The 27,260-nt window shown below is 47.6% G+C and overlaps 1 protein-coding gene across 1 annotated transcript; it reads left to right on the top strand.

The window, feature by feature from the left end:
* Window positions 1-39: 39 nt before the first annotated feature.
* HID1 (HID1 domain containing) lies at window positions 40-26,798 on the top strand. Its single transcript, XM_014878228.2, has 19 exons — window positions 40-238; window positions 7,246-7,395; window positions 9,746-9,916; window positions 12,565-12,678; window positions 14,212-14,318; window positions 14,793-14,909; window positions 15,597-15,819; window positions 16,201-16,257; window positions 16,353-16,493; window positions 16,874-16,964; window positions 17,611-17,762; window positions 18,930-19,008; window positions 19,630-19,794; window positions 20,908-21,135; window positions 21,616-21,749; window positions 23,215-23,295; window positions 23,678-23,769; window positions 24,083-24,241; window positions 24,685-26,798. Exons 1-19 carry the CDS (start codon window positions 173-175, stop codon window positions 24,746-24,748), a joined length of 2,391 nt encoding a protein of 796 aa, XP_014733714.1. The 5' UTR covers window positions 40-172; the 3' UTR covers window positions 24,749-26,798.
* Window positions 26,799-27,260: the final 462 nt, after the last annotated feature.

Below are 27,260 nucleotides of genomic sequence, written 5' to 3'. Positions count from 1 at the left end.
TGCGGGCGGAGGGTGGGGAGGGCCGGGATCGGCGAGCCCCGGTTTGACAGGAGGAGGGAGGGAGGCAGCGGGATCCGCCGGCGCGGGGACGGGGATGGCGTCAGCGGCGAACCGAGGAGCGGCGGCGTGAGGGGACAGCCCTGCCCGGCCCTGCCCGCAGCCGGGCCGCACCATGGGCAGCGCCGACTCCAAGCTCAACTTCAGGAAGGCGGTGATCCAGCTCACCACCAAGACCCAGGTGAGAGCCGCCATCTCGGGCGGGGGGCGAGGGGGGCCTCGCCATGTCGGGAACCGCCGCCCTCAGGGGCCCCTCAGCCCCCGCCCTGCCCGGACTCCCCCGGCGCTCCTGTGCGCGGTCCCCGAGCGGCTCCCGGCCGGTGGGGCCGGGGCCGGGGCTGGGGCTGCTGGGGACGCGCCGTGCCGGGGCTGCAGCCACGGCGGCCCTGGCCGGGCTCTCCCGCCGAGGCCGTGCCCGAAGGCCGGGGCCGGTGGGCTCAGGGCAGGCTGTGCCCATCACCGTGACACCAGTCTGGGGAGGGACACCGGCCGGTCCCCGGAGCAGCCGCCAGACCTGGCCGGGCCCTGTCACCGCCTCTGGTGACATCTTGTGCCTTGCTGAACGGCGTCTTGTGCTAACAGAGCAGACGCTGCTGTCGTAAGGGATGTCCACAGCTCCTAATATATTCATCTTGCGGGTTTACATCACACTGTTTGCCACTGCTCCCTTTTCTGTATCCTTTCACTCAGCCCCGCGCATAATGGCCGGAGAACCTTGCCCTGTTTTTAGGTAGGAGCTGGTGGGAAGGGCTGGTGGGCAGCTGTGCTGTTCGCAGCAGAGGTTTCTATCTGTGACCTGTGAAATAATGCTTTATTTCAGGCTGAGGAGGAGAAGGAGTTAAGTGAAAGTCAGGGCTATGTGAAGGGAGGGTCTCTGTCTAGAGATCTAACATATGTTGTGCCTGTCCTGGGAGCTTGCTTAATTTTTAAGTGGAGTGCCCAGTGGTAGCAGCACACTGGCTGAAAATTAGTAGCCTGTCCTTCAATCTAAGGAGCAGGGGGATTTTGCTCTATAGAGAAGTCACATCTCTGGTTCTTCTGAGCTACAATAGAGAACAGCTGTTATGATCCACCTTTAGAAGTAAGGCAATAACAGCTGCCAAGAAAACGTGGGGGTGATGGCAGAAAGTTAATGATGCGGAATGAATTCACAAGAAAAGGGTATGGATGCAAAGGGGTAAAGGATGGTAGGAGAAAATCTGTGAAAACTCAAGAGATACAGGCTACTACTGGGAATTGAATTATAGATGGTTAAGGCTGTGGATAGCCTGGAAAAAAAAACCATGTTTATACTTTTTAAAGCAGTATCACATTTATCTTCATTGCTAAAGAATGGCTTTTGTGAATATATTCTTAAAAACCACTAGTTGTGGATGTAAGTAAAGAGAGAAGTGGGGGAATTAATGTTTTAAGGGATTCTTCCAAAGTCTCTTCTGCATGCCAAATAGTTCAGAGTATCCTCAGCTTTGGGCTGTCCTTCCTTCATGGGGAAATGTGCTTATAAAGTGAGATTGGGGGCAGTAAATCAGGCCTGTAGGGCTCTGCCCAGTCTGCTGGTCACAAAGAAAATCCTATATGAGGCAATCCCTTGGATCAGCAGCCCAGGCGAGAGCACTCCCCTTCCCTGGTTTATCGACCTGTGTAAGGGAAGAAGGTTCACTGGGGCCCTGAATAAAAAGGAAGGAGCAAAAGCTTCATTCTTGGCTGGATTCATTTCACGTCTCTGTGATCTAGGTGAAACTGACTGCATGTGGAAAAGGGTGGGGTGTTGGCGCTCCCATATTTACATTCTGTAGAAGGGCACCAGTGTTTCTTTGTGCAGAATGCATGACTGGGCTCTCCTGGAGCCTTCTGATCTCTTACCAGCAGCAAAACCTCCTGGTCCATGACATCCTGGATCCAAAACCAGGCTGTAGTAATGGCCAGAGACAAATCCTTCCAGCCTATTGGCTCACAACATGCTTTGCTTCCTCAGCAGCCTGTCTCCTGTTTTGCAGCCTTCTCCTCTGACATTAGGGAGCTGGACAAAGAGATTTTCTTCAAATCATCGGTAACGTGAAGCTCTGAGCTCACAGTGCACTGTGAGGGGTTCCTAAGGCTCTGGTGGGCAGAAGTGGTTGAGCAGAAGTCACTGGTCTCTCATTAGTGAAGGTTTAGAGTTGGCAAAGAAGTTAATTTTTTTTCTTAAAAATAAGTTTTTATAATCTCCAGGCTTTTCTTAATTAAAAAACAAGTGTTCCCATGTGAGCATTAAAAAAATAAATAAATAAATCTGTAAGTAACATAACACTTGAATGCTTACAGCACACGTGGAGCACAGAACTTGAAAGTGGAACCAAGTCTGGACGCAAATGGAATTGACTTAATTGATTTTTTAACTGCGAGAGAGGAACTCTAAAGGTGTAAGAGTATTAAAAAAGAAAAATCACTTCAGAATTATTTCAGTGATTAAAAAGGGCAGTATTACCAGAAGGAAGAAATTAACTTGTGCCACAGATGTATATTTATAGAGTCACACATGGAGAAATGGTCTTTAGGATTTTTATATGATATGTCTATATTACATGACACTGCACACACTCTACTGGTAGGGCCTATCCCTTTGATAATTAACCAGATGTGCTTCATAATAAAGGATGTGTGAGCCCTCCCAAATTGCCCATAAAAGTGCTGCCTATTTAACAGATGAAGGGAAACATGGATTGTGAATATGACAGTTCATCAAGGCTGGTCAACTGCAGTGAACTGGTCTGGGAGCTTTAAGTGCAGGGGAACCACCTTTTCTTTACCCAATCAGTTGGGGTTCCTGCCAGCAACCAGCTGGAAGATAAGAAATTTTGATCTTGTGTACCAGCTTGTTAGATTTTAATGAGAGCTTGTTAGATTTTTATGCCTCTGCTTTTAAAGAGACGAGGAAGAATCAAATATTAAGGGACAAACCCCAGTCCTTTCCTTTCCCTGGTGTGGAAATCCAGGAGAACAATGGGCTGTTAACTTGAGTCTGATAAAAGCACATCTTGTGCTTGGAGAAAGGTTGGTCCCTGGCAGACCATTTCTTACAGTGTTCAAGCTTGACTCGGCTGTCCAAGAGTCTCAGGTTGATCAAAAGCAAAGTTGTCTTAAAAGCAAAGCTGTAACTAACACTTCACACAGCTGACTTTTGTCCTTGGGCTTTCCCTGCCAGACTTCCACAAATCCCATTTTCCAGTTTGCTTTGCAACACACTCTGCTGTGAGAGCAGGGAACTGGTGGTAGACTTGAAGTCTCTCATTGATTCTGCACTGCTGGCTGCAAAGATCCTATAGAAAAAAATTATTATTGCTCTGAAGCCTGTGTAGAGGTGCTGTCCTTGGCCGGAGGGATAAAATCGTACTAGTTGTTTATATTTTGAAAAAGTCTGTCCACAGGCTTTCCTTTTGCACAGTGGCTCACAAACAGGTGCTACAAAGATGTGTGAATTGCCTCAAGCTAATCCCTGGCCCTACGGGGTTACCTGATCTAAAGCTTAATCAGGTGCTACTTGAATGGTTGTTACAAACCACAATTCTGCCACGTTTGGGGTGGAAATATGCTGTAACATCACCTGAGCTTGTGCTCAGGGACGAGGGACTTGCTCTGCTGTTGAGCCCCTGCTCCAAAGGGTTGCTGCCTTGGCTGGTGGGATGCTTAGTTGGAGTGCTGGGAAGAAGCAAAAAGAGCTGAGCAAAGCTGGTGGCTTCTTGTCCCTTGGTTCTCTGCTAATGGTCTGCAGCAACCTTAGAATTAGTCCTCTAGCTGGGGCCTGTTGGAGGAATTGTTAGGAATGGACATTTGATTTAAGTAAGTGCAGAGAGCTCTTGGTTGGGAGGAGGTACAAACATGCACACACACATTGCTGGAGTTTGTGAGGAACTGTGTCTAAAAGAGAAAGTGAAGGTGGTGCTGGTGTCAGACTGAGGACAGTAACAAATAGGGGAGACTGTGCCTTGGAGCTTTTCCTGTTTTTAGGACATAGTCAGGCCCTCTCTGTTTTCCTGTTTCCTGTGAGGTATCCTGTTTGGGAATTGCCTGCTCAGGCTGTGATTCTCTGCTCAGTAACTGGCATGAGGCTTGCAGACTGAGTGTCTTCCTTTCCTAACTCTTGCAGCCTGTATGTGGTGTGCTTCAAAGAACCTGAAACACAACATTTACAACTAGTAGAAAACAAAGAATGGAGATGTCCAAAACGACTGGTTTTGCCTTTGTTTGGCCAGTGTGCAGGTGGGAGGTCTTTACTGAAGGCAAAAGTCTCCCTTCCTTGCCCGCTCTGTCACATCACCTTGGATGTGCCCACTATGTCCTCAGCAGCACTCTGCTTTACAGTTACCCCACCCCTTTGTGTGGAACTTGGTTTGGGCATCAGTCTCTCTCCGTCAGGAGGTTCCTTTTGCTCTCCAGATGTGTCAGTTGTGTTTCCTGAGCAGAGTTGAGCTACTGATCCCTCAATTCTTATCCTCATTGCTCTGCTGGTGCAGAGCTGGTTGTCTTCACTCTGGTGGAGGAGCATTAGGTTCTTTCTTACCTGTGCTGAGAATTCAGCTCCTTGTGAGCTCTCTGGCTGAAGCACTGTCAATGCGAGGGGTGCTCTGGGATTTGTAACTGCGGTGTGTGCTGTACCAACACTTGTACCTAAATCTTGACATTTCCAAATGAAGCTATCCCTGGCTGGTAATCAAGGCTGATCTAGGTGTCTGTGTTTCTCTCCTGTGTGAGGCTGGATACAGTCTGTTGGCTGAGCTCAGCTGAGGAAATGGATATTTAGATCCCCAGAGATGCTGCATGCAGAATACAGTCATCTTAAAATCAGCCAGTAACGTTCTATCAAGGAGATGACTATTACGTGGATTGAGTAGGTTAATGATGCCCGGCTGGTAATTAAAACAGGGGGGCAGTGGGGATGTGAGTGACTCAGTACTGAATCCATGTACAATCCCAGGGTTGTACATAGGATACCATCTGTTGATGAAGAGCTGACTTGCTGCAGCTATTAAAAATGCGAGGTACCAGTGTTTTAGTGTAATCTGGTTACCAAGATGGCAGCTGACATGAACACTGCTGTACATCCAACGTTGCAGCTCAGAGAATCACCCCTGTGCTTCCCTGCTCCAAGGGACTGCAGTCAGAGTTCCTCAATCCTTGTTGTGCTGCCATCTGTAAAACAGCGGCTGTGTTCAACTGCTTAGGAGGCCTCAGGCTAGTGGGAGGTAAAGGGATCGGTGTCTGCTGGAGGGAAATGGTTTTCTGCTTCCCCTCTAGATGAGAGTGAAGGCATTATTTATGCATGATGCCCAATTAGCAGCAATTGCTGCTTGCTTTTGTCAGTGGGAGTGGCTGTGGCAGACAGCCAGGACGTACATGTGGCAGTTCTACATGAAGTTGTGGTGTGTGGTTTGAAATGGGGTGTAGGATTTGTCGGGTATTTCCTGCATTACATAGATCAGATTTCCAAATACTTGGCTCTTTTTGAGGAGTACAGTTAGAGATGAGATGTACAAAATAGCTTTCCTTCCATTTAAGCGTTTCATGCCCAGGTTACAAAGAGCTCAGCTCCTTCACATGCTCATCTGAAAGTCAGGCTGTGAGTATTGGATCGGATTGTTCCTACACATCCCCTCTGAGGAGCTGTGATCTTGAACCACTTGGAAAAAGTTGTTTTTCTCTTGGGAAGAGGTTTGGTGGGATCTTGCTTTGGGGTCCAGGTAAAAAAAATTAGGTTTTCCACGCTAGGGCTGACTTTAGTAAGATGTCTGAACACACACGGGATTTTTTTCTGGTTTTGTTTTTAAAGACTGAGGAGTCACTTGGGCTGGTTCATTGCATGACTGGAAGGACTAGGACCAGCAGCACTGAAGCATTAAGGCAAACAGCTGCAGGGCAATAACCTGCTGTACCAGTCTGGGGTAGTTGGCCCCTCTCACTTTTTGGCCTGTGGCAGTGGTGACGCGTCACATGCCTGTGGGCCGTGGCTGTTAGTTCAGGAGGTGACAGCAAACGGGGCAATGCAGCACTTCTGTGTCAGAGCTGGGAATGACCTGTTCTCCCAGAAGCTGCATTTAGACACAGCATAGAGCTAGACACATTTTCTGCCTTCTACAGCAGATCTGGGAGTGGGCAGGAGTTGGTTAAATTAAACACACAGTCGTATTTTTGCCCCTTTCATATCTGACGTGCAAGTCCCACCCAACAGTGCTGATTATTGCCCTTAGCCAGCGCTGCTGTTTGCTTTGGAGCCGGTGCTGGTCGCAGGCAGGAGGCTCCTCCTCGCCCCAAGCCAAGGGCTGCAGGTGCTCAGGTGAGCAGCTCTTCTCACCTGCCAAGCATGCCCACACCGTGGCTGGTGAAACTCCTGGGAGAGCTCACATTTTCCTCTTCTGACTGCAATCATGGATCCATCTCTTTCACACTGCTTGTCATAAATAAGCATGTATTTATCCTACCCCTGTAGCTGGACCCCTGGGTAGGATGAGCACTCCCAGCTGTGTTTTGGACAGTGCCGATCTCTTGGCAAGTATTAGCAGGAAATGTACTGGAAAGAGGTATGGTCCCAGGCCGGGCTGGGGGCTGAGCTTCTGAGACCACAGGTTTGAAAAGGATTGTTTTCTTTGGTCTCCTTCTTCCATCTCCTCTCTGAATGGCACACTTAGTGCTTTTTAAGAACAAAGCCTTGGCAGCAACCTACTGAACTGAGTCCAGTTCTCTATAAATATTTGATTCAGAAAGATCAATTGCGTTTTATGTGTAAGTGCTTTGAGGTGGGTCTGTCAGTTTTGTGGGTCTGTTCGTGCCCGAATGAGATGTCCCTGATTGCTTCCTTGAGACTTTGGTTACAACAGAAGTAATTCCAGTGCACACTCAGGGCTTCCTTGGCTTGCTCTGAAGGTGGCAGTGTCCACAAGGACAGCCTGGCACATGTGCAGTGGTAAAGATCTTGGATTACTTGCAGCAGTTGCAGACAAACACAAAGCTTCCTGTAAGTCTGAAGGGATGTTCAGTTGGGGAGATAAATCATCCAAAGTCCTGGAAACAGCAGCTGACCTATAAAAGCAGTGCTAGTGTGTTTTATTGAACCTCTTCTTGCCTCATCCCATCCCCAAGCCAGGCATAATTGCTGATGATTGGATCTTATGGAATGGTAGTTCTATATCTATAACCACATTTGTCTCTTCACAGCCTGTGGAGGCCACGGATGATGCCTTTTGGGACCAGTTCTGGGCAGACACAGCCACTTCCGTGCAGGATGTCTTTGCCCTTGTACCAGCTGCAGAGATCCGAGCAGTGAGAGAAGAATCACCTTCAAATTTGGCAACTTTGTGTTACAAGGTAAGTTTGGTGCTGTTTTATTCCTTGAAGCTGTGCTCGCAGGGGTGCCCCTGGATCAACAGCATTGTGGTCTCCAAGGGATAACAGGTACCTTGTACCACACAATGTGCTTGCTTGTCCCTGTTTCCTCCTGAGGGTAATTCTCAACCTTTTCTCTCATAGGTTAGCACAGACCATAGCTGGCATTTGCTCAGTTTGGAGCCGTTTTTCCTCTTGTCCCCTTTCTGTGTTTCACTCTGTCTTCTTGGGTCTTAACTGCTCTATGAACTGCTTCTTGCCCAGGGGACTTTGTAGCTAGGCTGCATATTTGTGGTGAGGCTGAAACATCCTGTTCCTTGTTTGCACCTCATTGTACCTCACCAAGCACCAGTCTGGCTTCAAGCTGAGTGATCCCAGAGGGATGTGCAGACTGTCACTGCACAAATGCCTGGATACAGTTCAAGGAAGATCTTAAGACTTTTCTTCCTTCTGCTGTGATAACAGAACATTGCTGAGGCTGCTTCTGCTGTTGTCATGTCCTTGTACGGAGCACAGGGACATTGAACACCATTTCCTACCCTGTCAGGTTTAGCAAATTGTCAAGCTGGTGAGCAACAGCCCGAGACTGACTCTGCCTGGGAAAGTGAAGGTGTTAACAATGCTCCTGATTTGAGCCGTGCCAAGAGTAGCTTTGAATTTGTAGCTGGAAAGATTTGGAATGGCATTTTTCCAGTTTTAAATAGTTGCTGCCATCCTGTTTTTCTTTCCTCCTCTACAATATGTGAATGAGACTTTCTGAGTCATAGTGAAGGTACCTCTGACTGTGAATTGTAGACTGTGGATACATGCATGTAGGAGATAGTAGAGAAAAATATGAACATGAAGAAAACTGCATTTTTTTTCCCTGGTATTGGCTTCTGGCAGTGAGCAGTTTGGGAGTTGAGAAGGGCTTAGGACATCTCTAACCCCTTTGACTCTGTGTCTTCTTTCTTCCAAAACCAAGACTAAAATATGGTCTCTTCTCCTTGCTGGAAACAGGTGTGTTGGGAGGCCTTGTGACTGAAGGACTGTTTATCCATGAGCCTTAGATCTTGAGATACTGGGATAAAACCAAATTGGCAAACCAAAACCACTACACTAAGTCATAGGAGCCCACAAGACTCCAGCAGTGCTTTTGCCAGTCTGAGGGCCCTGACCTGTGCCATGTACAATGTTCTACTGGACTTAGCAATGCTGTGTGTTTGTGGAAAAATGTCATTTACAGCCATGGTTGGAGATTCAGGCTATACAGTCATAAGTGTGCCTGAAAAAATTGTTAAGCTCAGTTAGTGTGTGACAGGCTGGGACAAACAGCACTTAAATACCCATTAATGCAGTGACGCAGTCTGGCAGAGTCAGTGACCCAGGCAGTCTGCCATGAAAATAATCAGGGGCACATGACCTCATGAATTAAAAAGCAGCAAGGTGAATCCTTGTTAAATGTTTTGGCTTTCATTTCCCCTCTGTTTCCCCTTGGGATCAGAGAGTAAGACCAAGTGGGTGCAGCTGTGGAGGGAAGAGACTGTTTTTTTCTATCTGTGGGTAAAACCTCCTGTCACTGCCTCCTGTAGCTGTGGTTGCTGCCTGGTGAGACCCACATCTATTAAAAGCCTGGTGACCCTCCAGTGGCAGTTGCAGCAGCCACTGGGTGGGCTGCAGAGTCTCAGCCCAGAAGCTCTTTCCAGAGCAGCAGTCCTGTTCACAGGGGCAGTAGGGAAACCTGGGCTACAGCCCTCTTCTGCAGCAGGACCTTGACAGATGCTGCTGGAGGCTGTATCCCTATGCTTAACACAGGCAGCAGCTTAGCTCCCACCTCCTGAGTCAGGAGAGGTCCCTCTCTGTGCTGTAATCACACAGACAGAACTGTCAGACTGTGTGTTTCTGTGTGATCATCCCCTGCCAGCGCCTCACACGGTTCAGCACAGTGCTGCTGCCTTGCTCCTTCCTGCCTGCATCTCGGGTACTTGCTGCAGCTGATTAATCTCATCTGCCCTTTTCAGTGTGTGGTGTCATGGAGCAGTGCTGGAAGGAGCCTTCTGGTGCTTTGGCTGTCTGTCTCACGTGGCACCACACGTGTGCTGCATGGATTAGCCCTGGCATTTGAGGTCTCTTGCAGTGGAATAGCAGAAATTCAAGAAGATCTGTTTAAAATCATTAACCCTGTTTTTTACAGAGTTTCAAACAGCAACAGTGCCATTAAACTGAGAGAAAATGGACTCCCAAGAACTGCTTATAGGTCTGTGTGAGGGTATCACTAGCAGGACAGACCTGCCTAGCTCTTGCTAACTTGTGCCCAGGCTAATGCTGCCTTCCTTGGTTTTGTTTCCTTCAGGCTGTGGAGAAGCTGGTGCAGGGAGCAGAGAGTGGCTGCCACACAGAGAAGGAGAGACAAATTGTCTTGAACTGCTGTCGGCTCCTCACCCGTATCCTGCCTTACATCTTCGAGGACCCAGACTGGAGAGGATTCTTCTGGTCAACTGTCCCTGGGGCTGGCCGAGGAGGGGTCTGTCTCTTGTCACTTATTCTTCTTTCTGGAGGGTGATGGGGAGGCTGCAATGAGGAGACACTATGTGCATTTTGGCACAACGTTATTCCTATGTGGAATAAGTTATTTCTATGTGGTCAGAAGTTAGGTGGCACTTTCTAAATTCTTTCCCTTCCTTTGGTTCTTGCTGTATCTTCTGAATGTTTCACTTGTGTGTGTGTAGCTGTAGGAGAGCACTGATGTGTGAGGAAGGGCTTCTCCAGTACAACTGGAGGTATGACTCTTAATGAATATGAGAACTGTACTGAAGGCTGTATGACCTTCTTAGACTGAAATGTCCTTGTTCCATTAATTACAGTTGATTTAAGTTTCAAATCAAAATGCAACAGGATGTTCTTTGCACTGATTTTACAATGTCACGTTTAAAGTGAACAGTGCTGGAGAAGGTTTTGGCATCATGCTTGTGAGCTGAGTGATAGAGTTTTAGCCAGGGGCCTAACCTGAGAGATGAAGCCCACAACTGAGCAAGAGCAGGTAAAGAGTGGTTCTGTTTCTGGCTCTGTCAGTGATGTGTATAACCCTGGAGAGTATCTCAGCCTCCCCACATTTTTCTGTTTTGAGAGCAAGCACAATGGTGCTCTTTTGCATCTCTCAGAAGAACAGGGTGAAAGTGCTTTAGAATCTTCTGCCAATAGGAGGAATAGCAGCACTGAGAGCACAGCTGAGTTAGACCAGGAGTATGTATTTGCTTGCTTGCTCCCTCCTGCTCTGTGCATAGAGAGCCCTCTCCTATGAGTTTGTGATCTGCAGGTCACTGTGGCTGTACTGAAGAATGTGGTTCTCCCGAGTCTAAGTGCAGTGCAGTGTCTTTGGGGACAGTTATGAAGGGCTGGCAGTGGTTGCTACAGTATAAACTGGCACCTCTTGCTGTCTCTGCCTGGCACCTCTAATCCACTTCGCCTGAGGGCATGTCAAAAGGAAGTTCTGGGTGCTGAAAAGGGAAGTCTTTGCTAGTCCTGCTTTGTGATTTGTGTGATTGGGAGAGCGGTGGTTGTCCATCCTTTCATCCCTGCAGGGGCTAGGAAGTGCTGGAGAGGCTTAGCAATAGAGGAATTTGTTTTGGGAAGGAACATGCAGGAGTGCTCTGATCCAGCCAGGCTGTTGTTACTCCCGTTCTTCCACTTTGTTCAGCACCTATAAGAGAGTTTCTCAGCCTCACAGTCGTGGGGTCACCCCAAGGTGATACAGCCCAGTCCACGTGTGCTGTGTTGGGGAACCCTCCTGAGTGTGGGTGCAGCTGTTTTGGTTCAGTGTGCCAGTCATTTAACCACGTGCATTTAACCTGTAAGGCTGAGATAACAAATACAGCCCTGAGATGTTAGGGAAGCTGAGATCACATTTAATCTGGGGCCACAGCTTTGCCGTCTGGTGGCAGATTTCTCTCAGGGAACTGAAGATGATGGTATGCCTGGATTCTTAGTAAATGTCTCTGTGATTATCCTTCATTTGCTTCATGATAGAGTGATGGATGGCCTCGCTGGAACCATGGCTCCTCCCTCCTCTATGGCAGTCTGTATTGTGTTGAGATCTGCTAGTTTGTTGTGTGTCTCCATTTTGGATGTGGTGGTACCTGCAGCCTGCAGGGACATTTTTTCTGGCAGTCGAGATGGCAAAGATCACTCTTGGAAAAGAAATGCCCTTGGACCCTAGTGGTTGTCATTTCACCTCTGACTGTGAGCACAGGTCAAAGCATCTTCGCTGGTTCCATCCATCCTCTCTGTGCCTGTTCTTACATCTGGGCTCTGTTTGTGGTATCCTCCCTGCTGTCACCAAGACAGATTCAGAGCCACACAGACCATTATCTCCATAGCTGCCTGCTGTGACTGAAGAGCTGTGTGTTGTGCTCAGGCTGACAGAGGCCTGGCTGAGGTAGATAAGCTCCTGCCATTGCTGCTCTCTGCCTTTCCCTCTAGCACTGGTGTGTGATGGGAAGGCCTCCCAAGCAGGATGCTCTTTGACAGGCAGGATCTGGTAAGGTTTCCCGTGGCAACGGCTGCAGAAGAGCAGCCATGCGTGCTTGGAGAGATTTCTTTGAATGCTGGAGATGGCACAATCCTCTCTGCTGTCATGCTTCCTCTGCTGTGGCACGCTGGGGCAGCCCTTTGCCTGATGCACATAGTTTCACCCTGTTCTGTCACCTCCAGTTCTGGGCAGCCCATGCAGAAAGAACTTTGAGGGGTTTTACACCTTATTGTTGCTGGTCGCTTCTCCCTATTGCTGTCTCCTTGCACCATCCAAATCACCCTCCTTGATGAATGTAAAACTCTCTTCTCTGTCAATCCTTCTCTTTCCTTTTGTCTTCAAGAAGCCAGCCCGCGTGGCAAAGGTGTATCCAGTGCTACTCTTTCCCTGGCATCTCCAGGTCTTTGTCTGCTCAGTTTGCTGTCATTAAAAGGCTTGTTCCTGTTTAGTCATTGCCATCCAGGGAGAGGTTTCTTTCCTGTACTGTCTGGGTTTTGTTCCTTTTGTTCCCTCTTGTTCCTGTGTAATTCTTGCCTCCATATGTGTTTTTGGGGAGTGTATCTTCTTGTGTTGTACCGTACTGATGTTACTGTGTGCTCTTTGCTCACCCTGAACTGACAATGTTCTTCTGTTTGTCACTTCAGGGAGATGAAGATGATGAAAATGCCCGACCACTGGCTGAGTCGTTGCTCCTCGCTGTCACGGATCTGCTCTTTTGTCCTGACTTCACTGTGCAGAGCCACAGGAGGAGCATGGTGGTGAGTTGAAAGATGAATCATGAGATTATCTGCATAGGGGTAGATTAGCTGCATGATGGGAGGGACCCTGGGAAACTCCAGCATCTTCCTGCAAGCCCCCAGACAGGAAAATACAGATTTGCTGAGCTTGAGCCCACAGTGAGTAATATTGATTGTCATTTTGGGTTCATGGTATGGTGTTTGTGCCTTCTAAAACAGATGTTCTGGGGATGAATCTCAAATGGAGTGGCTGGCAATTACCCCTCAGGAAAAGGTGGTTGTGCTGGCAAACAATTGCTCTTTTGTTGTTGCCAGCAGAGCAGAGACCTTTAGCACCTTGTTCCTTTCTCTGGCAGTTTGGTGCAGGAAGCAGCTGTTTGCCTGCTCACCTGTGCTGTGATGTGAATGAGTAGATGGCTTCTGTTGTGTCTTTCCACCTCTTCTCCCTCTTTGTATCATGGCAGCAAAGACATTTAAATATGCTCTGATCCTTATGGTGACTGTCTGTACTTCACAGAAGTTTCCTGAAGCAGGGATCTCCTACCAGGTGTGCTAAGAACAGGGAACAGATTGTGGTGCATCTCCCTCCTTCTTTCTCCTTGCCAGTGACTCTCGTGTTTTCTGTAGGTTCAGTCTGTAAACAAAAAAACAGCATTCCTTTTTGGAATAGATATGACACAAACTAAAAATGCACATGCTAAACCATTATGTGTTTGATGGCTGTAAAATTCCTTGACAAATCTGAGTACTGAATTGATTGCTTGGGGTTTCTGAATAGTAGAAAGAGAGTTGAAATCTGTGACCTGGGGCTGAAGAGGCAAGGCTGGATCAGAGCTACCCATGTGCTATGATTAAGTGGTGCTGAAACAGATGGACTTGCTGTCCAGTGCTGTCACCTGGGATGGATTGCACAAGTCAGGGTGACAATGGATTTTCCTGGGAGAGCCTCCCCTCACCGTTTGCACCTGTGATTTTTCCCTTGGCAGCAGTCAGACTGGTTTTTCAGGGTTCTGGGCAACTGGAATTAGATACTGAGATTGTGAATGATTTATGTTCCTTGCTGCTGGCTGCCTGTCTGCTGCCTGCAGCCTCTGTAGTCTTTGCTGAGCTGATTTTCGCTCTCTGGGCTTGGTCTGACTGCAGCAGAGAGCTGGGCACCACCACCTCATGTTCATGGCAGAGCAGCATGTGGCCTCAGAGATACAGGTCGTGGTGGATGTTGGCTGAAGTACCACTGAGTAAAGAGGAAGAACTGTGAGACAATGGGCAAAGGAAACACAGGACTGAAGTCAGCCCTAAAATTATGGCTGGAAATCTGGGCTCCCTCCATCATGGAAGATTTGTTTTATCCCTTTCTTGCAAAGGCTGAGCTCTTTGAAGACATCAGCGCCTGCTTTTTCAGGCCTGGGAGGGAGCTTCTGTACAGTTCAACTGTCGGAATGCTTCTGTGCTGTTTTTTTCTAGAGAGAGGGGCTGAACTGCCTTGGATATACCACCATTGCTGCCAATTCTGGCCCCCACATTCTGTGATTCAACCTCTTATTTCTCCCCCAGGACACAGCAGAAGATATCCACTCCATTGACAGCTGTGAGTACATCTGGGAGGCAGGAGTGGGCTTTGCTCATTCTCCACAGCCCAACTACATCCATGACTTGAATAGGTAAGAGCTTCTGCTAAGGCAGAATGGAAAGAAATTGGGCTCAGGAGAGGGAGATCTGTGGGAGATGAACTGTCTTTGCTTCCTCAAGTATCCATGATTCCCAAGGAGCTTTCTGCTTGCTCCTTTCCGAGGTAACAGGACTGGCAACACAGAAAAAAACCCAGCAGACCTTTTGAATAGCTTTTAGTAGTATAAGATGAGAATTGGACTGTCTGCAGCAGGAGCTGGGTAAACAATGCTATTCTGGAAATGCCAAGGAGCTCTGTACTGGATTTCTTTTTTGTAAGGCAGCAATTCTACTCAGCTCTGTGCCAGTGACAGCAGTATGGCTTAGGAAATGAAATGGGTTCAGCTTTCTCTCAGAAGGCCTTTCTAGACAGAACTGAGCCTTCCTTATGTGTTGTGGTGGTGATTGTGCCTCCTACACCCAGTCCCTGCTCCTGAATGGCTCCAGGCCTTTACTTCTCCTTCCAGGACAGAGCTGCTGAAGCTGCTGCTGACCTGTTTCTCTGAGGCCATGTACCTGCCTCCCTCTTCAGACAGCAGCAACACCAACCCATGGGTACAGTTTTTCTGCTCTACAGAGAACAGGTGAGGGTAAAGGGTGGGGGCCTGCGTGCCAGGGGGAGAAATATCTTCAAATCTGTTCCATGGAGTGTTTTGGTAATGGGGAACTATAGGACTTGTTACCTCCAACATCCAGGGGCCGTTCTTTTACTTTGTCCCTGTCTCATGTACACCCCATTAGTATTTCTGCTTAGTGAGAAGTGTTCCTCAGCAGCAAAAGGAGAATCTGAGCACGGTGCCCACTGGAGTTTGCTGCAGTGATCCTTGCCCTGTGGGAAATGGCAGGTCTCGTTCCCTGTTGTAGACCCTGTTCCCTTGGGAAGGGGGTGTGGTGTTGGTGGCGGATAAATGCCGCCCTCTAGTGACATTGTACCTCTGGGACTTAGAGCTCCTCAGGTGACACTCATCGTAGGGGAGTACAAACCTGGCTGGAGGCTGAAGACAGTTTTATCTTTCCAGAGGCTAGAGAGCTTTGAGGTCCTTTCCCGTTTTCACATTTTGCACAAGATTCCTTTGGGAGCCCACGTGGGTTTTTTTCACCTCCCCTCCCCTCTCAGCTGTAGTCCAGGAGCCCAGCTGGGAGCTGGAGTCTTGGCTCTTGGGTCTGGGCTGCTCAGTCATGGCTGCTGGGGAGAGATACGCCTGTCCCTCTCCAAGGCAGTGCCTTTTGTTTCCTGCTACTGTTTTCTGAGAGCATCTTCTCCTCCTCAGACATGCACTCCCACTCTTCACCTCTCTCCTGAACGTTGTCTGTGCCTACGACCCCGTGGGTTATGGGATTCCTTACAATCATCTGCTTTTCTCTGACTACCGTGAGCCGCTGGTGGAGGAGGCGGCCCAGGTGCTGATCGTCACCTTGGACTATGACAGCTCCACCAGTTCAAGCCCCACTGTGGATGGCACAACCACTGGCACAGCCATGGATGATGTGGATGTGAGTGATACTGGAATCTGTATTTGCTGCTCTCCTGAACTCACTGGGGTCCTCTCATACCAGCTTGTATTGAATGTTGAGCTATAGGACCCAGCACTGCTACTCCCCTTGCAGTCTGCTCTCTCTGTTCCAATCCTGCTTCAGTCCTGTAGTCACTAAAGACCTATACATCACCAAAATCACCATCACCTGACTTGAATCAGGAGCATGTAAGTGAAAAGCCCCTGACTGTACTATTCCATGCAGTGCTCTCTCTCCTTGAATTTAAAGCTGGATCATCCAGAGCAGAAAGCTGAAGTGAGAGACCTTGGTGGTTATATTTCAACTTCCTGAATACACCTTATTACCACTAAGCATTTCCCTCCTTTTCTTTGAACGCAGCCTCCTGGACCAGACAATCTGTTTGTGAATTACCTCTCAAGGATACACCGGGAGGAGGTAACATGTTCCCATCCTGCACCGTCCCTGTCTGATTTCATGCTGATTGCTTTAGCCCTGGGCCCACCACAGTCTCTTCCCCGATCTGTTGACAGGATTTCCAGTTCATCCTGAAAGGAGTGGCTCGCTTGTTATCAAACCCGCTGGTCCAGACCTACCTGCCAAACTCTGCAAAGAAGATACAGTTCCATCAGGAACTCCTTGTCCTCTTCTGGAAACTCTGTGACTTCAACAAGGTGTGGATCTGCTTCTTGCTGAACTTCACCCTAACTTGGCTGTTGTGGCTCTGGCTGGACCAATCCCTGGTGAAGGGCTGTGTGGGTAGTTGGCAGTGGTTCTGGGCTGCTGTGGTCATCAGCCCCACTGATGCAGGGGCTGGGGGTCTGGCTGTAGGGACAGCCTGGGAGAGGGGCTGCAGCTCCTGAAGGTCTGTGCTGGAAGCAGGTTCTGCAGCAGATATTATAATAACTCTACAAATAACACTGGAGTTGATGAGGTAGTGCATGCAGCAGCCTTTATAATGTTCTTGAGAGACTGCTTAGCTTGAGACTGCCTGTCCTGTGGATGGTGCTGTGTGTATGCTTATGACTGTCTGAAATCCTCCCCTTTCTTCCAGAAATTCCTCTTCTTTGTGCTGAAGAGCAGCGATGTTCTGGACATTCTTGTCCCAATCTTGTATTTTCTCAATGATGCCAGAGCAGACCAGTGTAAGTTGGTTATTTTCAGTATTTGGAATGATTTGTGCTTGACAGTTGAGCTAGAATGTTTTTGAGATGTTTTCTCCCTCCCACTTGACAGCATCTTGAGTGCGTGTTCTTGACCTTCTACATGGAGTGGAGTTGTCCATTTAATTGGGTTTTAATGTTTTTAAGAGGCTAGAAGCAGGATATGATCTATCCTGCAATATAGAGAAGGGAGATCCTTCTTTAGTATGTGTTAACATTTTGAGTCCTTGTGTTGAAAATTGTGTCCCTGATCCAGGGAAGAGGGAAAAATGAGCAATCTGCTCTTGCCGTGGGGGTAATTCAGGCATAACTTCACCATTGTGTGGAATGAAGTGGAGAGAAGTAGTCACATCTTCCCTACTATGATGATGGTTGTACATTAAGAACATAATGAAGAAAAACATCCAAGACATAGCTGATAAGACTTAACTCAGATGTGCTTGGGAAGGACACTGGTACTGGCAATGGAGGGAGCTCTGTGTGGGATGTCCCTTATCAAGACGGTTTAGTCTGTGCAGTTTTTTATCAGTCTCATAGTGTTTCTCCTCTGTCCTCACTGCCCCTCAACAGAATTCCACTGGCCTCACTGTGACATGTTTTTCTGTTGTTTTTTTCCCTCTCCTTGCAGCACGAGTGGGCTTGATGCACATTGGGGTCTTTATCCTGCTGCTCCTCAGTGGGGAGCGTAACTTTGGGGTGCGACTGAACAAGCCGTATTCTGTACGAGTGCCTATGGACATCCCTGTCTTCACAGGGACACATGCAGATCTGCTCATCATAGTGAGTACAGCTCCAGCACTTCTTGAACCCTCCTAGCTCCACAAATAATTGTCCTCCTCCAATATACTCACCCTCCCTAGACTGGAAGTGTGTGGGATGCACACTGTTAACCTGAGGTGATGTGTCTGGCAGGGTGCATATGCATGAGGTGCAATTCCATCTGTATGATATGATCCCAAAGAACAGGACTCCTCATGGTGCTGCACTGCTGTCACGAGGGGGTGGGTGCATGCCCTCTACTAGACTTGATTGTTGGTAGGGAAGGTGGGAGATCTGGCTCTGTCCTAGGCAACCAGAGGTGTGTGGAGCACATCTGTCAATGGGGACAAGAGTGATACCAAGCTCAGCACTACAGCTGGTTGCTGCAACTTTCATTGACTTTTCAGTCTGCCCACAGCACTGCCTATGTGCAGCTGTGTGCCTTGCAATACAAACCTCAGGTGCTTCCCTTCTATCATGTTCTCATTTGCCAGAGAAGAATCTCTCAGCAGCTTCTGATAAATCTCCAAGAGGAGATTTGTATGAAAAGGAGTAGGAAGAAACCTGCCCACTGTAACTGCTCTTGACGCTATGTTTTTTGCTCTTGCATTCCATTAATCTCAGATCATCTCTTTGTTTTAATTATGCTTAGGATTTCTCTACAGACATGCCAGCTAAAGGTGGGAAGGCCAAGATTGCGAATGTCTGAACTGGTTGCAAGGCACTTGAATCTTTCCATGTCTGAGGATATAGTTAAAAATAGGACAAATATTTGAGTTAGAAGTTTGCACTAAAATCAAATGTAAAATGATTAGTTCTGTGGCATTTCAAGCAGCTGTCTTAAGCGTCAGAGTCTATTGGAGGTGAAGGTGTCTCTTACTTCCTGGCAGTTTAGTTTTGTCCCGGGCTGCCTGAACATTGTGGAACAGCTTACAGTCAGTTTCTGTTTGCGGTGTTATAGGGCCCTAATCATGTTCCCAAAGGAATCCTTGTAAATGAAAGCTTGTAGTCCTGGAGCATGAGTCTGCAGTGAGAGCAGCCTTCCCCACCTGTGTAATTGTGTGTGCAGGGCCCTGCCTAGGAAGGAATGGTGTCAGGAAGCGAGTAGTGTGGGGGTGGCACTGGTTTTGGTTGAGAGGGTGCTTCCAGTAAGGTGCTGCCTTGCTCAAGAGCTCCTTCCTTCCACAGGTCTTTCACAAGATCATCACCAGCGGGCACCAGCGGCTGCAGCCCCTCTTCGACTGCCTGCTCACCATCGTTGTAAACGGTGAGCACTGTGGGGGAGAAACCACAGCCCACAGTGCTCTCACTCCCCTGTCCCTGTGCCCCTACCTGTGTTCCCTAACACTGGCCAATGCCTGCTGCTGGAAACTCATCCCTTCCAGCCCGTGCTGAAGGGGCCAGTGCAGATAAGATCTGCCTGCATGGTCAGATGGGGCAGAGGGATGGACAGCAGAGTCCTGGAGCTCCCTTGGGGTGGCAGCAGGACCTTTGCCAGCAGGCCCGGTAGATAGTTAGCAGTCCTGTCCCTTTCCAGCAGAGAGTGCCACCTCCTCATGGTGGCAGTGCTTCCCTTGGACTTAGTGAGTGCCCAGGTGGCTCCAGTTGTGAAGCCTTTTAGGAGGCACAGCAGAGGTGCAGTTATTACTGTAAGGCTAAACAAAACCCTCTAAAAGCAGCAATGCCTCCTTTTACTAAGCAATATCTCTGTTTCATTGCTTTGTATTTGGAAATGTTTCTGTGGAACCGTTTGGCTCAGCTATTCCATGAGGCTTTCTCAGAAGTGCAAGGGTGGGAAGGCCATAAAAGCAACATTTTTAGTGGGGTATTTTTGAGAATAAATACCCCTTGGTTCTTTCTCTAGTTTTCGTTTGTTTGCCTTCCACAGTGTCTCCATACCTGAAGTCTCTCTCCATGGTGGCTGCTAACAAGTTGCTACATCTTTTGGAGGCTTTTTCCACCACCTGGTTCCTATTCTCTGCTGTCCAGAACCATCATCTTGTTTTCTTCTTGCTGGAAGTTTTCAACAACATCATTCAGTACCAATTTGACGGTAACAAACTGTTTTATTTAGTGGGTTTACACTAGTTTAGTCCAAGAGAATGTCAGATGGAAGTTCAGAGAAAGTCCAAGGAGATGAGAGGAGGTGAGAAGTGTAGAAATCAGCTACGTAGGACTGAGAAGTTGGGTTAGTAGATAATCAAGATTGGATCCTGGCCCAGGCAAATTTGGTTAGAGCAAAATGAGATGGCAGCTAATTATCAGCATAACCTCAGCCCTCCTGCAGAAGGTGAGATGCACAGAGAAGAAAAGAAACATAAAGTAAGTGTGTAACATGTAAGTTGTGACTGGCTGAAAGCTGCTGTAAAACTGCTCATGTTGCTCAGCAATTTAGGTGATGGGACAAAACAGCCTTCAGGTGCCTCTCATTTCTGCTTTGGTCTGGGAGCTGAAGACCAAACCACCTCATCCAAAGAAAGTTCTGATATTTTCTACTTTCCAGGAAATGCATTATGCTTTCCCTCTTAATAACATGACAGTCTTTAACCTAATAAATAATAACGTAAGGTCTCTAAGCCTGGTCAAAATTTAGTGTTTTGCTTTCAACTTGCAAATCAAGAATGGCCATTCTGCTTCCCTGATGGGAATCTTGCATGTGGCAATAGCCAAATCCCAAACCAGCCTTTGTGGGTGTGTGGTGTTTTATATTTGTGTTTAGAGGATGATTGCATTCTGTTCTGTGCCATCTTGCAGGCAGTAAGAATTCTGGCCTTTTGGCTTTGCTATTTCAAGCCTGTGTCTCCTCAAATTAAATGCCCTAATGTGTTTTGTGAGTTCTTTTGAAGATGGAAAAATGTTGAACCTTGGCTAGTAACCTTTTCTTCCAAAATAGATGCTAATATGTGGTTTAAACCATCCTTTTTCCTCTCAGCTGTTTGAATATCCTTCACCAAGCCATTTCTTGTCAGCAGCCTAGGAAGTTTTTCACTGCATTTTCTGTAGTGTTTTGTAAGGGCTAAGAGGATATTGAGCTCTGCTCTTTCTTCCCTGGGCCACTGCCTTTGTGGATGGGAGCAGTCAGGCTTTGTGTAGCCAGCAAGCTGTGCTGGGTTGGCAGAGCTCTTTGAGCCTTACTTCTCTGCTGGTTTGTTGCTGTTTTTCCCAGGGAACTCCAATTTGGTGTATGCTGTTATCCGCAAGCGGAATGTCTTTCACCAGCTGGCCAACCTGCCCACAGACTCCCAGTCCATCCAGAAGGGGCTGCAGCGCAAGAAGAAAACCCCTGAACCCATTTCTCGCACCAACTCCCAGGATGGGGTCTCCATGGAAGGGTCACGTCCTGCTGCCCCTGCTGAGCCAGGGACACTGAAGACCAGTCTGGTGGCTACTCCAGGTGAGCTTTAGTTTACCTTTGGGACAGGATAGAGGTTTGTTTTCTCCGTGGAATATGGTGTGGACTCACCCATTCACTGGGTGTGGAGAGATTAAGAGTTTACATTTGTGAATATCTTAACTGCCTTTCAGTCTGAGTTTCAGATCAGTTGGCCCAAGCTGATCACAAACAAACTGCATTGAGTTTCTGTCCTCTCAGACTTAGTGTCCACATGACCATTTGTCCTAATCTTGACCTGTTGCCTTAGGTTAACTCTATCCATGTGAACCTGTTTTCTTCATCCTCAGGGAGCATTTTCATAGAGAAAAACGCCTTTGGAATTGTGAAATCAAAGCTAAATCTTCTCCTGTTGAAAGGGGAGCTTTTCCAATATCAGCAGAGACACAGGGTGTCTGTGCATAGTGGGGCAGAGAAGAGCCCTCTGCTTTTGAACATATTTAATTAACTTGTGTTTCTGAGCTTTTCCTCTTTTGAACACAGGGATTGACAAGCTCACAGAGAAGTCCCAGGTGTCAGAGGATGGGACCATGCGTTCATTGGAGCCTGAGGCTTCCCAGCTGTCACCAGAAGGAAACTCACCTGCAGCCCTGAGTGATGGGGAGTCCTGGAGTGGGGTAAGGCCAGACACTGTGTGCAGGGAAGGTCTAGGTGTGAAGTGAACAGAAATGAGGGGTTAGAAGAAGAGGTCTGTTGGCCCATTGAAGAAAGACATCACGCTAAAGGCATTGTGCACACATGCAGAGTGCTGGGGCACAACGTGGTTCAGAAGGGCTGTTGCCTCATCTTGGGTGTTTCATGTTTGCACTGTGACACAAGAGCTGAGGCACTTGAGTGAGCTTTCTCCAGTATGAAGACTGTGACAGAGCAGCGAGTGCAGAATTGCCAGAGGATGTCCATGAAACCTCCTGATCCTGATGTTTGCAACTCAGGTTCTTACTGGTGCTTCTTTTTCATCTCCCTTGGGATGGAGAGCTCTACCAAAATCTTTTAGCTAGCTCATGCTGTGAACGATGTGTTCCCATGGAGGCTGGACTGACGTGCTGCCCTCAGAGTGGCTTTGAATAAATTGGAATGTACAGAATTCCAAAATACCCCAGGACCAATTTTCCTTACCCTTCCTGGCCTTGCCTGGTACCAGGTGAAGGCCCGTGGCCAGCAAGACATCTTAAGCACACAATTAATTATGTTGTCATTAAATGAAATCTTGACTGAGAACTTGGGGAAGGTTTTTTTCTTCCAGCAGCCCATGATACATAATCATGGGTCTTTCCATCTGTGTCCAGCAGCTGGCTTGAGCTTTTTCCCAGCCGAAAAAGCACTGGCACAGCTCTACCCCAAGCTGGCTCTTTCTGGTTGTGAAGGTGACGAGTGAATGAGTCTATGTATGTGGAGGTGAAGGATGGCTGTTGGAAGGAAGTGCTGTTGCCCATTTATTTTGTAGAAAAGTCAGCTCTAGGCTGTAGCAGTGAATGGTCAGGGAGTACTGCTAAAGGAAAAAGCCTGTCTGTTTTCACCTTGTGCAGAGATCAACAGTGATTTTAGAGGGTTATTTCCTTGCCTCCTTCCCACCGTGAATATGGAAAGCCAGGTTGAGTGCTCAAGAGATGAGTTTTTAAATAGGAGTTGCTGGGAGCCTACTCTTGGAAAAATGCTCTTTAAGATAGTCCAGAACGGACACAAAAAATCCCAGAGATACTCAATAAACAGAAGCTGAAAAATGTGTTGCCTGTGCCAAAAGAAAGAAACATGCCTGAGCAGTCTGTTGTCAGTCCTATTTTAACTCTGCCACTGTGGGTTGTTCCAATAGAATGTCAACAGTGGTGACTGGAGCTGTGACCTTCCACAGGGTCCTCCAATTTCATCAAATACTGTCACTCTCTGGGTCAAAGCACATGGGTTTGGTGAATTAAGGTTGGGTGGGTTTGACATGTTGTTCTAGGGGCAGGCTGAGCTGTCTTTCCCAGTAGTGGTCTAAAAAATCTGGGGAGAATATCAGCAGAAAATGGATTGTATTTCTTACTTATATGTGTGATTTGCATTTGTTTGTTTTTATTTGTTAAAAATAATGTTTATTAATAGGAGGCATCACATTCCCGGCGGGATCGAAGGCGTCTCTCTAGTGCATCCTCCAGTGGACAGTGGACTCCATCTCCAGACTGGGTAAGGGCATCTGGACAAAGGAAATAAATCATGAGAAAGAGTTGTGGCAGAAATGCCTCACACTCCCTGCCCCTTCCCTGCCATCAGAGGGTCTCCCAGAGCAGCATTTCCTCACAGGCACTTGAGGTCAAAGCTCCATAACTTTAATTTACTGACATCTGCAAAGAAATATTTTATTTACCTGTTTCAAACCAATGTCCCACTGGTCTCATCGGGTGCCTCATAATTCTAGTGCTCCAGGATTTATTGTATTGCTCCTATGCACTCAGTTCATCCACCAGCCTTTGTGATTATTATAAACTTCATTTGTTGCAGAGATTGTGGAGACAGCTGTAAAAACCTGCTAATGCAGTGCACTGATTTGCCTGCTGTTTTCCTACAGGTGATGTCTTGGAAGTCAAAGCTTCCCCTGCAGACAATCATGCGGCTCTTACAGGTGCTGGTCCCTCAGGTGGAGAAGATCTGCATTGACAAGTAAGGAGATTTTTGGAGAGGAAGGGCTGTGTGTTGTTTAATGAGGTTAACAGAGTTTGAATTTGGAGGGCCCCTGAGGAAAACCTTGTAAAGTTAATCAAAAGCATCCTAGGCTCAGCAGAGTTATTACTTTTCTTGCCAAACATCTTGTTTGTCTGATCCGTTCTCCAGTCTGTTTACAGAGGAGAGGGGGTGTGTTTTCCTTGGCCATAGCTCAGTATCTGTGTTTGTTTAGGCTGATTCTTTGTGCTGCAGCAGTTTTGGAGGTGTCTGTGGGACATACTGAGGATGTTCCTGATCTGTGTCTTGGCAGGGGTCTCACGGATGAGTCGGAAATCCTCAAGTTCCTGCAGCATGGCACCTTGGTGGGGCTGCTGCCAGTGCCTCACCCCATCCTCATCCGCAAGTACCAGGCAAATTCGGGCACTGCCATGTGGTTCCGCACCTACATGTGGGGAGTTATTTATTTGAGGTAAACCAGCTGGGTGCAGCCTGGCTTGGTCTTTTCCAGACTTTTGGGAAAGAGGAAGAAGAATCGCGTGCACTCAGCCATCCCTAGGTTATCTCATATTTACAGGATAGAAAGATGTTGTTCCCTTGGAACAGACTGGGGTGAATCAGCTGCTCCAAAACTTTGAGTGGGTGACATGAAGGGGGTTGTTACGGGAGTGCTGCTCAGGGAATAGAAAAGCTGCCCAGAGGGTGTGGTGCAGAGATTTTATGCAAAGCTCTGGCTTTGTGGGATATTGTAGATACTGTCATCCCTGTAAAGTGCATTGTCTCTCAACCAGTAATTTCCTTTTATGCAAAGCTGAAGGCATACTGTGCAGGCAGCTCCTGTAATCATGGCTGTGAGATTTGAGTTCTATGTAACTGGCCACAGGGAGTAAAGTGGCTCTTGTCTTTCTCTCTCAGGAATGTGGATCCCCCGATCTGGTATGACACAGATGTTAAGCTGTTTGAAATTCAACGGGTCTAAAGAGAGCGCTTACCTCTACTGGGAGAAATACACTGGATCTAAGGACTGCGGCTTTCTGCTTCATCACAGCTATTCCTGCATTTCACGTCCAGCTGAGAGACCAAAAGGACAATCACTTCATTTACCTCCCTGTCATTTAAAGCTTTAATCGGGACCTGCTTGGGCATCCCTCTCCCCAGCTCACTTCTCTTCCCTCACCCTTCACCAAATGAACCTTGAGTTAAAGATATCTAAGGGATTGTCCATAGTTGTGGTTGCACTAGAAATCAGACTGTTCTTAGGTCCTGTTACTCTTTTGCTTCAGGATGTGGTTTGGAAACCAATCTGACCCTGTCCTTGCCCTGGTCAAAGCCAGCATTTAATTGAAAAAGACTAGCTGTAAATTGGGTGCAAAGGGAGAAGCTGCTATTCCTGCAGGAGACAGGGTTTGGAAACTTCCATGTAGCTCCACAAAGTTTCCAGCATCCCTTCTGGCTGCAGGTGTCTCCCTGGTATCTCAGTTGTCTTTCCCACCTTAATGAGAGGAGAAGATGTTGAAGGAAAACTTTGTGTCTCGGTTCTGAATCTCTCTAGTCCTTTCCTGAAAAGCTGCTTGAGAAGTTTTGTAGGTGTGGTTCAGAAGTTTTTCCTTGGCTTCCAAGCCCAGCAGTCTGTCCCTCATGGTGGCCTGTTGCAAAGGAGCATGTCTTACTTTTGAAAGCCCTGTTTAGTCCACGTGAGCACACAGGGAGGAAGGGACTGGCTCAGTGAGAGCAAGAAGAGACCTGACTGTTAAACTATTTGAAGTCTTCTCCCACTGGCTGAAAGGACACTGTCACCTGGGTTTGAAAGGAACCATATCCTTCCATCTTTGCCCAGCAGGCTGCTGCAATGCAGGGAGCAGAAGGGTCTTTTGCACACTACTGTTAAGGCAAGGGTTTGAGGGAGGCACTCAGGGAAGTTGTAGGAGGAATTTGGAAGTTATAGGAGGAAAAGCATCTCCATGTCAGTAGGAAGTGGAGAGTGCTGAGGCAAAGTTTAATTCTTCAGGGCATTTTGCTTATTAACCAAGTTATTGGATCTTGAATGTATTGGGTCCCAAGCACATGTGAATTTTGGGAAGCCAGAATGGGAATTGGTGGGAGATCTGCTGTTGCTGGCTTGGTTCAGTATCATGGGGTTACACATTGGTAAGTGGAAACACCTTAGAGTTTGAGTCAAATTTTATGTTCTGCTGGGAGGGGCTGCTGTCTTAGACCCACGTGGTCTTTAGACAATGAAATGTGAGGGATCCTCATGAACTGAGACCTTTCCATCAAAGCATAGTCCTTGATGCTCTTTTACTCGGGCTCTTGGGAGGATTGCTGGCCATGAGCTGTTTGCTACAGGTTAGACCCAGTGGCATCACTGCATGGAAACAGGTCTGTCACATTAAGACACTCTGTGACTTGTATCCCTGGACTCAGCTTTGCAGCTGCAGTGGTAACAGCATGATCATCCTCTCCCAGAGAGCTGCTCCAGTGTGCTGCTGGCTCCCACTGGCCTATAGTCAGGTAGTTTCCTCCTCTGGGCAGTGAAAGAGGACGGAGTCCCAGACCAGTAGAAAGTGAAATAAAATCAGAACGGTTTTCTGAAGGATAAGAAATATGTGAAATAAAGAAAGGTTATTCCCCCACCTGCATCCCATCTCCAACCCAGCACTACTCCCATCCTGACCCCACCTCTGCTCAGGTGTAAACAGGGTGAGGGCTCTGTTTCACTTGGAGAATCTCATGTGTAAGAATGTGATTTGGTGGGGCCAGACTCTGATTGTATGGCACTCACACCTCACAGCTGGAACGGGACCTCTCGTGTCCCATGTGCTTTGCCTCTTCCTTCCCATGGATCTGCTGGTTCTCATGATCTCTTCCGTCCTCTCTTTTCTGCTTTGTTTCTTTGTGAGTTCCTCTGGAAGCCTTTTTGTTTGTTTCTTGGTGTTTGGAGTCTGATCCTTGTTCTGTGGAAATCAACTTGCACTGTAAACTCTTTGCTTACTTATGGAGAGAAGGATAAAGATTAATTGAAACATGTACTTGGGCACTTTTTTTTCCCCTTCCCCAGAGAGAGGTTTATAATCTTTTTTGTCTTATGTTGAGGTGATTTGTGCCACTAGGGGATCATGCTTCCTCTGCAGTGGTAATTTTTTTTTATAATCAAAAACAAAAATTTGACTCTGGGAAATGAGCCTGAATCGTGTGGGTTTGGCTATTTCTGTGTTTATAGCAACATCACAGATCAAACACAATCCAGTCTCCCGAGTTGGTGAACCATGTGCTAAAACCTTTGTGCAATTGAGACCTGTAAAACAGGCACCCTGGCCTTGGGGGTTGTTAGGAAATTACATGGAGGGCCTTGACTGTTTATCTGATCTATGGTGGCTATAGGTGAGAGTTGGAGCTGGTGGGCTTCATTCCTGTCCATGCTGATCATACCTTCAGTCATGTATTCAGTGTTCATTCCAAAGTCACCTGCTCTGTGAAAGCTCCAGTGTTTT

This window comes from Sturnus vulgaris, chromosome 20 (genome assembly GCF_052056855.1).
Source record: "Sturnus vulgaris isolate bStuVul1 chromosome 20, bStuVul1.hap1, whole genome shotgun sequence".
NCBI lineage: Eukaryota > Metazoa > Chordata > Aves > Passeriformes > Sturnidae > Sturnus > Sturnus vulgaris.
The sequence above is the reverse complement of the archived record's forward strand: the minus strand, read 5'-3'. Positions and strand labels throughout refer to the sequence as shown.

Bases quoted from the DNA above. Each gene is read 5' to 3' on its own strand.
- HID1 (XM_014878228.2), top strand. From the start codon at position 173: ATGGGCAGCGCCGACTCCAAGCTCAACTTCAGGAAGGCGGTGATCCAG. The intron at 7,396-9,745 runs GTAAGTTTGGTG...TGTTTCCTTCAG, and splicing joins TGGCAACTTTGTGTTACAAG to GCTGTGGAGAAGCTGGTGCA. The intron at 9,917-12,564 runs GTCTGTCTCTTG...TTGTCACTTCAG, and splicing joins CTGGGGCTGGCCGAGGAGGG to GGAGATGAAGATGATGAAAA.